The sequence below is a fragment of the Scyliorhinus torazame genome, chromosome 7 (genome assembly GCF_047496885.1).
Source record: "Scyliorhinus torazame isolate Kashiwa2021f chromosome 7, sScyTor2.1, whole genome shotgun sequence".
Taxonomy (NCBI): Eukaryota; Metazoa; Chordata; class Chondrichthyes; order Carcharhiniformes; family Scyliorhinidae; genus Scyliorhinus; species Scyliorhinus torazame.
Window position 1 is genome coordinate 97,927,241 of NC_092713.1, and position 12,670 is coordinate 97,939,910.

Here is a 12,670-nt window from a genome sequence, read left to right on the forward strand (position 1 = left end):
CTGATCATCAACCTGTTGAGCTGCATTGAACGTTCCTTCCATGGCCAACGAGACCTGGTGTGGGACCTGAACCCAGAGCTTCTGGTCCAGGAGTAGGGACACTACCACTGCCCAACAAAACCTCTTTCCACCTCTGTGAATCAGTTCAAAATAATGTGTGGCGCAATTACCCGTTGGGCCAGCAGGAGAGCTCTCACATCAATATTTTTTAATATTGCTGACACATCTGGATTAGTTTAAGCACTAAGATGGAATGTAGAATGGAGCAACCCACTGCTGAGTCCACCATTGATCAGAGCTGAGTATCTCCCTTCTGACCATCAAAACTATTTTGGCAGGTCTGCAGAAGATGCTGTACCAGGAATAAAAACTGAAGAATTTTCCCAACAAATAGAAAAAAAACATGTTAAAATTTCCCATCGTAAATACATGAAAATGGCCTTTGCAAAGAAGGATATATGACCAGTTCCTCTATTATTTTAATGCAACAGCTGTATTTTTCAATGCTTTATAACTTTTCTTTATCTCTTCCAAGTTGCTTCTTTCGATCTCCTTTTCTCGTCTACTTCAGTTTCCTATTTAGGTCATCTCATTTTTGGTAGTTACTCTTGATGTTTTGGCAGATATAATAAATAATGCTTATTTTGTAGAACATGGCTGAGATTTGTCAATTTGTGATGCTACAATATGCTAATGGTTTTGCATAAAACACTGAATTGACATGCATGTCTCCTGTCATTTGAAATAACATAGTATACCAAGCCATTCAACATAGATACGTATCACTGTTTTAAGAAAAACTGAACATTTCAAAATTGATCACTCGAAAATGTTCAGTTCAGAGGCAAAACTGACCATAGAATTAGTAATAATGTGCCATGCATAAATTGCTAAATGTTTCTCCCTCTCACTCTTTAATGTTTCATAGTTTCTGTACTATAGATTGGGATTCTCCGATTGCCGGCGGCTTCAGCGATTGGCCAGAGAATCCGTTTTTACACCGAACAGGCAGGGGAGGCTTTGGCAGAGGCTGCGGGGACGGATGGGGGGTGGTCCGGGGCTGGCGAGAGGGTTACAGGGGGGCATTATCTGGCAGGCCGGGTCTGCGGGTGGCCGACGCCATGTTGTACGGCGCGGCCGCCACAGGCCATCGCTGTGCTCATACATGGCCACAGACTCGGCCATTCTCCGTCTGCATCTGCAGGTAAAGCCTGGGGGTTTACGTGACATGGCTGCTAGCCCCCCACCGTGCGGAGCATCGGTGAGGAGGAGGCGCCGACATTTTGGTTGTAAGACCAGACACTTCCTCTGGACATAGCCTCAAAATCGGAGAATCCAGCCCATAGTTTTCCATTCAAACCCAATTCTCCCACATTTTTTTAAACCAGTTAGAATTCTTTGAGTTAATGAAGAGAGTAAGTCGATGTACTGTTATCTACTTTTTGACTAAACTACACTATACTTCTTTATAATGCTATCTCTTTACTGAAAACTCCTGTTTAAAATATAGGTCACAATTGCCCATGGGATCCTTAGTAGAAACCATCTGCATTAATTTAAAGAAATTATATTCTTTTAAAATCAATTTGATCACAAAAATAGCACGGCATTATTGTGGAATAGAGATTCAATTCCCAATACCACGGAGTTTCTAGTATCAACTGTGCCACCAAAAGGGGTTGCCAGCAGAAGCCAGAGAGGACGTAATCAGTGAGGACGTAAAATTGTAAGCATAGTTTTTGAACCTCCCAGCAGTGTGATCTGAACTTCAACTGGCACAATGAAAACAATAAAAGATACCCAAATGTGTTGGCTGCACTTGACATATAAGGTATGAGGGAAAATACAGTTTACCTTCAAGAAATATACAAATAAACAGAATTTGCGACATTGTCCAGTTTTCTAGTGCACATGTATATCACTGTTCTTGGTCATAACTACAGATCATTTTTGATCCATTGGCTCTGGTTTATCTAACTGATAGAGTTGTGACTCACACAGTATAATATCGTAGCATATGCCAAGTACTTACTGTAATTTTCTATTAAACTTCGGGTTTTCCTCAAAGCTGAAACCAGCTGATTCCATTTATTATCTACAACTGTTCTCAATTAGACCAGGGGGAGTTAAGGTCCAGTTCTTAATAAACATGCGTACGTCACAAAAGTCCCAATTATTTGAGTGAGACACAAATTGACTCTAGAAATGCCTGGCCAAATGGAAAAATTATATCAATGTAGTTAGTGTTCATCTTTAGACAGCCAGTTGCTGAAAGATAGTATGAGAGCTAATCTTTACTCAGCCTTACACTTATTAACTGAGTTGAACATTATAGGCATACACCTCTTAACTCAACCACACCTCATTTCAGTCAATGTCTTTGTATATGTGCTCAAGTGAAACCTCAGTTATTGCCCACTACCTGCAGACAATATTATACATTTAAAAGTTAGAGAGATATTCCTGTAAAATATTAAACCAAACAATAGAGATGAGCCAGAATCAAGTGTTCAGTGATATCTCCCTTTATGATATTTACTAACCCCTTATTCCGACAATGGGTAGGCTTTAGAAGCTCAATCTGGCATCATCTAATCGCTATTTCTTGAGTTTCTTAATTTTCTCTACTATGCATTTCAAACTTAGCTTTGTACACAAGCGCATTTACAAGACGTGACATTGCAGGAACATTAAAGTTTGAGGTCTCTCCAGACTTACCTACATTAATAGGTGTGATAGACATTAAAGGTGACTGGAAGGTTTCAGAATTGGAAATCAATTCTATCCACGTGAAATACTTGCGATTTAGGTCAATGGAAGATATATTGCACTTAATTATGTGATGCTGTAAACAGTTATTAACAAACATTGACAAGTTGCTTTCCTTCTGATTGAATGATCTGTAAATTACAAAAGCAAGAGCAGATTAGGTATTAATCCTCATGGAATGGGGAAATCAAAGATACCCTAATTCACTCTTCGAGATGGCAAACCACAAGATCTTAAATAAAACAGAAAATGTTGGAAACACTGAGCAGGCGAGGTAGTATCTATAGAGAGAAGTTGTCGTTACAGGTATGGGCCCTTTGTCAAAACAAAATGTTTGTTTTTGATTAAAAGACTCTGCTCAAATGGTTCTGATCTGCACATTCACACACAAGCAATAGTCACTTGGGTGATGTGCAAGAGGGCTGCCAGTATTTATGAAACAGTGAAAAACAGCAGAAAAAGTCGAAGAAGTGTCCCTCTACGACCATTAAATGGAGAGCTTAAAATTGTTCTGTAGTTTTAAAGGCAACGTTATCCAAACAAATTCAATACTTTTCTGTGGATGTAAGAATTAATTATTTTTAAAGGAGCTGTATTCAAATTTAACAAGATTTTTTTTAGATGGGAACACACAAGTTGATTGCAATTCATGGTCCAGTCCAGCCTTCTATGCAAACTGCCAAGATCGTTCATTACATTGAATATACTTTGGTAGTGTAAGTAGAACATGGGTGGTGTAAAACAGGGTTAACAGGCTCAGGTGGCTAAACTAAGTCTGTTGTGACCCTCACAAGCAGCACTTATAATATATACAATGGTTACCTGCTACCGACCTCCCCTTCACCTCAGATTCTTGGTAGACTGCTCCACCCCATGGCCAAAATCTTCCATCCTCGTTTGAGGCAGGGATTTTCCAGTGCCGTGAGGGTGATTGGAGTTTTGGAATTTGGAATGCCATATTTTTCATTCTCACTCATAATGGGTCCTTCCACGCACAAGAGTGGAGACTCCCGCCCATATCAATTTACAGCCCACTTAAGTTATTCAATGCTGCTGGTTTGCAATCAATGTTATTCATCTCCTCCTCTTTCTCTCCAGTAACAAGAGGAGACTATTAAAAGGTGACAACTCCTATTTTAACTGAAATTAAAGTCACGGGCGGGATTCTCCACTCCTGGTACTAAGTGCCCGCGCCGTTGACGTGACGGCGCAAACAGAGCCTGGGTAGTACCTACTCTGGCCCCCATAGGGGGCCAGCACGACGCTGGAGCGGTTCACGCCGCTCCAGCCTCCTTACGCGGCGCCAAATGGGCGCTGTGCCAACCTGCGCGTGCGCAGTTGGGGCAGCTCATTCCTGCGCATGCGCAGTTGGACCGCGCCATCCTGCACATGCACGGGGAACTTCTTACGCGCGCCGGCCCCTCACCAACATGGCACCGGGGTTCTGGGGCTGGCCACGGAAGGAGGTAGGCCCAGGGGGGGGGGGGAAGAGGCCAGCCCGCCGATTGGTGCCCCCCCCCCCCCCCCCGGTGAAGGAGCCCCCCCACAGGCTGTCCCCCCAGCATTCCCGCACAGTTCCCGCCGGCAGCGACCAGGGGTGAACGGCATCGGCGGGACTGTCATTTTTTTCGCCGGCGGCCCATGCGGGCCGGAGAATCGCCGCTCGCCGTTTGCAGCGATTCTCTGAGCGGCCCGGCGCTGGTTTCGAGGGGGGGGGGGGGGGAAAAGAGAGAATCGCGTGCGGGTGTCGGGGCGGCGTGAAGTGGGGGGGGAGAATACCGCCCACCATGTGAAGAATTCCAGGTATATACATTTACATCCCATCACCCAGTGCACACGCTGAAGCAGTTTTGGGAATAGTCTCGCAACAAATGGTTAGCGGATAGCACTGCCGCAAACACAGTCTTCAGCTTCTTCCCTGCCCTCAAGAGATCCTTGGTCAGCGAGGCTATATTAACAAATCAGTTTACGATTTGTTAATCATAACAAATCGTATTGTTAAATTAAAGCTCATTTACTTACAGTGCATCCAAATAGTGCATTCTGTACTTTACAAAGTTGTTGATCTTCCAGTCACTTGGCTTCACGTCACAGACCAAATATGTTAAGTTTCCAGCTGTCCAACATTTGATGTTCATTCTGATACCTGAAAAGTATAAATTGATTGAAACAAAATCCCGTGAAAGGTGAGACCAACCAAAGCCAGGGAAAAGTCATTTTGTCCTCTTCATTAGATGATTTCATGGGCTCCCTAGAGGTTCAGTGGAAAAACACACCAAACAATGGGAAACTGCACCATATTAAGCAGGAACACCCTGGGCTGGATTTTTGGGCGAGCGCGGCCGAAAGATCTTGTCCCTTGTTTCATTATTGGCCTGCTCAGCTTGGATAGCCATAGATGTTCCAATCAGCATTCGTGACCCCCAATAAAGAAAAGAAAAGTCAAGATTCCTGCTTCTCGTTGCAACGACAGAAATTCCTGCTAAAAAAAATGCAGATTCAATGGAGACAGGATTAAGTTGGGTCCTCTATCGTCGTGTCATGTGAGAGTACCTTTAAGAAATGGATGTTTATCAAATAGCTGCTGTGATGTCAGTGTGTGGATGGAGCTGAGCTGTGACTCTGCTTTTACTTTTGCTTTGAGAAAAAAAAGCTGGTGGTTGTCCGTGTGTTTTAGTTTTGTGTTCAGAGTTGAAGAACCTGCAGTCACAGCAAGAACATGCATTGATCTCTCTCTGCAATCTAAAGACTGTCTCCGGATCATTTGAGGATTTCAAAGTAATACCTGTTTCTGTAGAGAATTTAAACCTGCTGTCTTTCTGTAAAAAAGGTCTTTTGGTCTTATGGATGTTGTTAGGAAAGTTATGAAGGGTTACTTATAGAATATTGTATCTGTGGGGATTATTGGTGTGTTTTTTTTAATTTAGAGTACGCAATTCATTTTTACAATTAAAGGGCAATTTAGCGTGATCAATCCACCTACCCTGAACATCTTTGTGTTGTGGGGGCAAAACCCACACAAACACGGGGAGAATGTGCAAACTCCACACGGACAGTGACCCAGAGCCGGGATCGAACCTGGGACCTCAGCACCGTGAGGCTGCAGTGCTACCACTGTGCCACCGTGCCGCCCTGGGATTATTGGTGTTGATAGTTGTTAAGACATTTACTGTGTGTTGATAAAGTGTTAACTAGATTCATAGATAAACATGGTTTTGTTTTAAAAGTACTTTAGATCTCTGTTGCACCACACCTATAAAGTAGGCCCTTGTGCTCCCCATAACCACAATCTATTAAAAGTCGTGCGTCAGGTGAACTCCATGATACGCTTTGATGTTCTCTAAACCCTGGCCCAAAACAAATGGGGGCCTCATCCGGGATAAAAGTCTATCTATTGGGTTGGCTTTGTGAACTTAAAGACAATGAGGGGTGAGCATATTGTGGTTGCTTTTCAGGTGTGGTATTCCAGTTTAAGTAAGGAATGTGTTGTGGACAATGGCTCTTTCAGAGGCTCTGAAGTTTTTAGGGGTGGAGACGGTCACACACAGTACCTTATGAACAGAGACTAAAAACAGGCTTTTAGATTTGGCAAAAGCATTGCAGTTAACATTACCTGACAAAATACGAAAAGAAGAGGTACTTACGGCACTAGCTGAGCATTTAAAATTGCCTGAGATACAGTCTGACTCATTAGAACTGGCTAAAATTCAGTTACAGATTAAACAACTGGAACATGAGAAAGAATTAAAGCAGCTTGAATACGCATGAGGGACAAAGAAAGGGAGAGAGAAGAAACAGAAAGAATAGCCCTTGCAGAACAAAAAGAGAGAGAGGAAGGAGAAAGCGAGAGAGAAAGGAAGATACAGATCAGGGAAAAAGAAAAGGAGAGAGAAGAAAGAAACAAAGAAAGAGAAAAGGAAGGAAAAGGAAAAAGAGAGAGATTTTGAACTTCAGAAAATGGCCATGAAACATGACAGTCAGTTAAAATTGGCGGATGTAAAGGGAAACATACAGTTGGAGGATAGTGATGAGGATAAGGAGAAAGAGCATAATAGTCAAAGGCTTGGTGGGGATCTATTTAAATATGTCCAAGCATTGCCAAGGTTTGATGAGAAGGAGAGAGAAGCTTTTTTCATTTCATTTGAGAAGGTAGCTAAACAAATGAAATGGCCACATGACAAGTGGGTATTACTGAATCAAACAAAGTTGGTAGGTAGAGAACGTTACGAAGGGTTACTTATAGAATACTGTATCTGTGGGGATTATTGGTGTTGATAGTTGTTAAGATGTTTACTGTGAGTTGATAAAGTGCTAATTAGATTCATAAATATACATGGTTTTGTTTTAAAAGTACTTTAGATCTCTGTTGCATCACACCTGTAAAGTAGGCCTTTGTGCTCCCCATAATGACAATCTATTAAAAGTCGTGGGTCAGCTGAACTCCATGATACACTTTGGTGTTCTCTAAACACTGGCCCATAACATCCATAATCAAGCAACTTCGCAATACGTAATCAATAAATTCACCCATGAAAAATGGCCACTTGAATAAGTTACTAGAGCCACAAAATCTGGTTGCATTGCATAAATAGAAACACACATAGAAAATAGAAGCAGGGAGAGGCCCTTCGGCACTTCGAGCCTGCTCCACCATTCATTATGATCATGGCTGATCATCAAGTTCAATACCCTAATCCCACCTTCCCCCCATATCCTTTGATTCCTTTAGCCTCAATTCCTTCTTGAAATTTCACAATGTTTTTGCCTCAACTATTTATTGTGCTAGTACAGAGCATTGGTCAGACCACGGGCGAAATGCTCCAGTATCGGCGCGATGTCCGCCGACCGGCGCCAAAAACGGGGCTAATCAGTCCGGCATCGCGCCGCCCCAAAGGTGCGGAACCCCCCCATCTTGGGGGGCCGAGCCCTCACCTTGAGGGGCCAGGCCCGCGCCGGACTGATTTCCGTCCCGCCAGCTTGCGGAAAAGGCCTTTGGTGCCCCGCCAGCTGGCGCGGAAATGACATTGCCGGGCGGCACATGCGCGGGAGCGTTAGCGGTTGCTCACGGCATCCCCGCGCATGCGCTGTGGAGGGAGTCTCTTCCGCCTCCGCCATGGTGGAGACCGTGGCGAAGGCGGAAGGAAAAGAGTGCCCCCACGGCACAGGCCCGCCCGTGGATCGGTGCGCCCCGATCGTGGGCCAGGCCACCGTGGCCCCCCCCCCCCGGGACCAGATTGCCCCGCACCCCCCCCCCAGGACCTCAGAGCCCGCCCACGCTGCCTTGTCCCGCCAGTAAGAGAGGTGGTTTAATCCACGCCGGCGTCACAGGCATTCTAGCAGCGGGACTTCGGCCCATCCGAGCCGGAGAATCGCGGGGAGGGGCCCCGCCAACCGGCGCAGCGCGATTCCCGCCCCCGCCGAATCTCCGGTGTCGGAGAATTCAGCAACCGGCGGGGGCGGGATTCACGCCAGCCCCCGGCGATTCTCCGACCCGGCGGGGGGTCGGAGAATCTCGCCCCACGTCTGGGGAATTGTGTACAGTATTGATCTCCTTATTTAAGGAAAGATATTAATGCATTAGAAGCAGTTCCGAGAAGATTTACTAGACTAATACCAGGAATGGGTGGGTTGTCTTATGAGTAAAGGTTGGACAGGTTCGGTTTGTATCCACTAAATTTAAGAAGAGGAAGTGGCAACTTTATCAAAACCATTAAAATCCTGAGGGGTATTGACAGGGTGGATGTGAAGAGGATGTTTCCTCTTGTCGGAGAATCTAGAACGAGGGGTCACTGTTAAAAGTAAGAGGTATCTCATTTGAGACAGAGATGAGGGGCGTCATTCTCCGACCCCCCGCCGGGTCGGAGAATGGCCGTTGGCCGCCATGAATCCCGCCCCCGCCCCCGCCGAAGTCTCCGCTCCCGGAGATTGGGCGGGGGCGGGAATCCGGCCGCGCCGGTTGGCGGGACCTCCCGCTGGATTCTCCGGCCCGGATGGGCCAAAGTCCCGCCCAGGAATTGCCTGTCCCGCCGACGTAAATCAAACCTGGTATTTACCGGCGGGACCAGGCAGCGTGGGCGGGCTCCGGGGTCCTGGGGGGGGGGGGGGGCGCGGGGCGATCTGACCCCGGGGGGTGCCCCCACGTGGCCTGGACCGCGATCGGGGCCCACCGATCCACGGGCCGGCCTGTGCCGTGGGGGCACTCTTTCCCTTCTGCCTCCGCTACGGCCTCCACCATGGCGGAGGCGGAAGAGACTCTCCCCACTGCGCATGCGCGGGAAACTGACAGCGGCCGCTGACGCTCCCGCGCATGCGCTGGGAAACTGACAGCGGCCGCTGACGCTCCCGCGCATGCGCCGCATTTCCGCGCCAGCTGGCGGGGTAACAAACGCCATTTCCGCCAGCTGGCGGGGCGGAAATCCCTCCGGCGTCGGCCTAGCCCCTCAATGTTGGGGCTAGGCCGCCAAAGATGTGGAGCCTTCCGCACCTTTGGGCCGGCGCGATGCCCGTCTGATTGGCGCCGGCTTTGGCGCCAGTCGGCAGACATCCCGCCGTTGGGGGAGAATTTCGCCCGAGGAGACTTTTTTTCTTGGAGGGTCGTGAGTCTCTGGTATTCTCTCTCTGAAAGACAGTGGAAGCAGAGTCTTTGAATATTTTTGATGCAGAGCTAGATAGATTCTTGATCAACAAGGGAGTAAAAGTTACCGTGGGTAGGCGGGGATGTGGGATTAAGGTTACAATCAGATCAGCCATGTTCTTATTGAATGGCAGAGCAGACTCAAGGTTCTGAGTGGACTATTCTTGCTCTTAATTCATTTGTATGCTCTTTTAAACTTGGCGAAATCTACCCGGAGTGATGTTCCATTTAGTGAAAGTCTTGTTCCTCACTTCAAATCCACTTGCTCCCAGTCATGGGCATGGATATTTTACCTTGGCCTGCAGAATGAGCAATGTTAGCGCAGAGAAGGGCAAGCTGCTTACACATGAAGGAGGGGAATGATCATAATAATATGGCAATGTTTGTCAAACACCACTGTCAAACCATTAAGTTTCACTCCAAAGGATTAAAGTTACAAACTCTGAGCAATTGATAAAAACAAACAAGGCATTTTGCACCTCGCAAGTTCATGTGTTTTGTGATGTAGGTGCTAAGGAGCAAAATACAGTAGATCAAGCACTAAGTAGTAATGAAATGAAATGAAAATGAAAATCGCTTATTGTCACAAGTAGGCTTCAAAAGAAGATACTGTGAAAAGCCCCTAGTCGCCACATTCCGGCGCCTGTTCGGGGAGGCTGGTACGGAAATTGAACCGTGCTGCTGGCCTGCCTTGGTCTGCTTTCAAAGCCAGCGATTTAGCCCTGTGCTAAACAGCCCCTAAACCGTACAGGCCTGATGATGCCTAATTCTTCCAGCAACTTGAGTTCAGACTCAACGTTCTCATATACCGCATAGGGCATGGGTAGGGCTCAGTAAAATTTGGGAGTGGCCTCATGATCTACGTAAATATTTGCTTTTAGGCCCTGTATCTTGTCTAACTATCTTGGAACACCTACCGCTACTTTTTTTCTGCCATCATGAAAATATCCTCAATTAATTTTGAAGATTTCTAGCTAATTTAATCTAATTTGGTGGAGCCAATCTTGGCCCATCAAACTTGGCCCTTGGTCCCCCCCATTACTATGCTAAACCAGCCCCAATGATGCCTGTGATTACATACAGGACAGTGCAGTAATATCTGATTGCCCAAAGTGAATACTCAGGTGACATATATTCCAGTGGAATCCAGTAAAATGGGAAATGTGACAATTGGACAAGTAGGAAAAGGTGTGGAAAGTTTAAATATTGGATGAATGTTCAGGATTTCGACCAAGAAACAAGGGGCGAAATTCTCCCCCAACGGCAGGATGCCCGCCGACTGGCGCCAAAGCCGGCGCAAATCAGATGGGCATCGCGCCGGCAAAAAGGTGCGGAAGTCTCCGCATCTTTGGCGGCCTAGCCCCAACATTGAGGGGCTAGGCCGACGCCGGAGGGATTTCCGCCCCGCCAGCTGGCGGAAATGGCGTTTGTTGCCCCGCCAGCTGGTGCGGAAATGCGGCGCATGCGCGGGAGCGTCAGCGGCCGCTGTCAGTTTCCCGCGCATGCGCAGTGGGGAGAGTCACTTCCGCCTCCGCCATGGTGGAGACCGTGGCGGAGGCGGAAGGGAAAGAGTGCCCTCACGGCACAGGCCCGCCCGCGGATCGGTGGGCCCCGATCGCGGGCCAGGCCACCGTGGGGGCACCCCCCGGGGCCAGATCGCCCCGCGCCCCCCCCAGGACCCCGGAGCCCGCCCACGCCGCCTGGTCCCGCCGGTAAATACCAGGTTTGATTTACGCCGGCGGGACAGGCAATTCCTGGGCGGGACTTTGGCCCATCCGGGCCGGAGAATCCAGCGGGGGGTCCCGCCAACCGGCGCGGCCGGATTCCCGCCCCCGCCCAATCTCCGGGAGCGGAGACTTCGGCGGGGGCGGGGGCGGGATTCACGGCGGCCAACGGCCATTCTCCAACCCGGCGGGGGTCGGAGAATGACGCCCAAGGTCCCTGGTCTGGCATAATGGGGTGAAAGATGGGACAGTAACAAAGTGGAATGCAAGTGTTACTGAGTACAGAAGTGTCTCTCATATCAGAACACAATCACATACTGAAGATAGTGCAAGCGGGTGATCTTGCAATTGTTTTTTCTAATTAAGGGCAATTTAGCATGGCCAATTCACCCACCTTGCACATCATTGGGTTGTGGGGGTGAGACCCACACAGACATGGGGAGAACACAGACAGTGAGCCGAGCCCGGGATCGAAACTGGGTCCTCGGCACCGTGACGCAGCAATGCTAACCACTGTGCCATTTTGCCGCCCCTGACCTTGCAGTTGTGATCCCAACAGCAAAAAGTACATAGAACTTGAATAAATTACATTATGAAATAATGGCCTCAGAATAGTCCCTGAATAGAACTAAAAGCTGAAGTCCATATGGCCAGGAGGTTCTGGTAGCTGCCAATAAAAATGAGGATAAACGAACAAGAGAGGTCAAGGAAAGCAAAGGGAGAGAGTGTTTACTCTGATGTATCAGTAAGGGGTAGCCAGCCTAGTCATATGCATGGATTTGAACCGAAATAGTATTTTTAAATGGGATTTATAAGGCTAGAGTGAGGTTAGTTGCTTGGAGATTTGAACAGTGACTGGATGATACAGATGTTAGAATAGACTCTCTCACAGCTGGAAAATTAATCTTAAAATTCTTTCCGATGTTTTGGCACATATGCAGAGGTGTGTAGCTCAATGACATAAAAGCCACTTTTCTGTTTTGAAGCAGCCCAAAGGGGCAGCAGATGGAAAAGCAACTAAACAAATGCAAGTAATCAACGTCCCACAATGTTTTATTGTTATCATAAAGGAAAACCTTCAGTAAACCTTATGACACATGTTGTTGATTTCTTATGATGTGTTACGATGGAATGTGTTAAATAAGACTAGGATAGAATTTAATTCTGGGAGCCAATTATGTGAGTCCTTTAAATTAGTTTCGGTATTAAGCAGAATAGGTCTGGAATAACGTTAAATCAACTACCATGTTTAGAAAATGTTACTCCCATCCACTAATTGTACTAGATCGTCACAGAAAGATGGGGTGGGATTCTCCGACCCCCTGCCGGGTCGGAGAATTGACGGGGGCTGGCGTGAATCCCGCCCTGCCGGTTGCCGAATTCTCCAGCACCGGATATTCGGCAGGGGCGGGAATCGCGGCGTGCCAGTTGGCGCCCCCCACCCGCGGCGATTCTCCAGCCCGCAATGGGCCGAAGTCCCGCTGCTGGAATGCCTGTCCCGCCGTCATGAATCAAACCACCTCTCTTACCAGCGGGACTAGAC

At 47.5% G+C, this 12,670-nt stretch overlaps 1 protein-coding gene across 1 annotated transcript in view; it reads right to left on the reverse strand.

The window, feature by feature from the left end:
* The window catches only part of lepr (leptin receptor), a 194,054-nt gene that overhangs the window by 119,963 nt on the left and 61,421 nt on the right, over positions 1 to 12,670 (reverse strand). Inside the window, exons 5-6 of the mRNA XM_072511112.1 lie at positions 4,792 to 4,915; positions 2,719 to 2,900 (exon numbers count right to left, since the gene is read on the reverse strand). Coding sequence (XP_072367213.1) covers positions 2,719 to 2,900; positions 4,792 to 4,915 — 306 coding nt within the window. The remainder of the gene's footprint in view (positions 1 to 2,718; positions 2,901 to 4,791; positions 4,916 to 12,670) is intronic.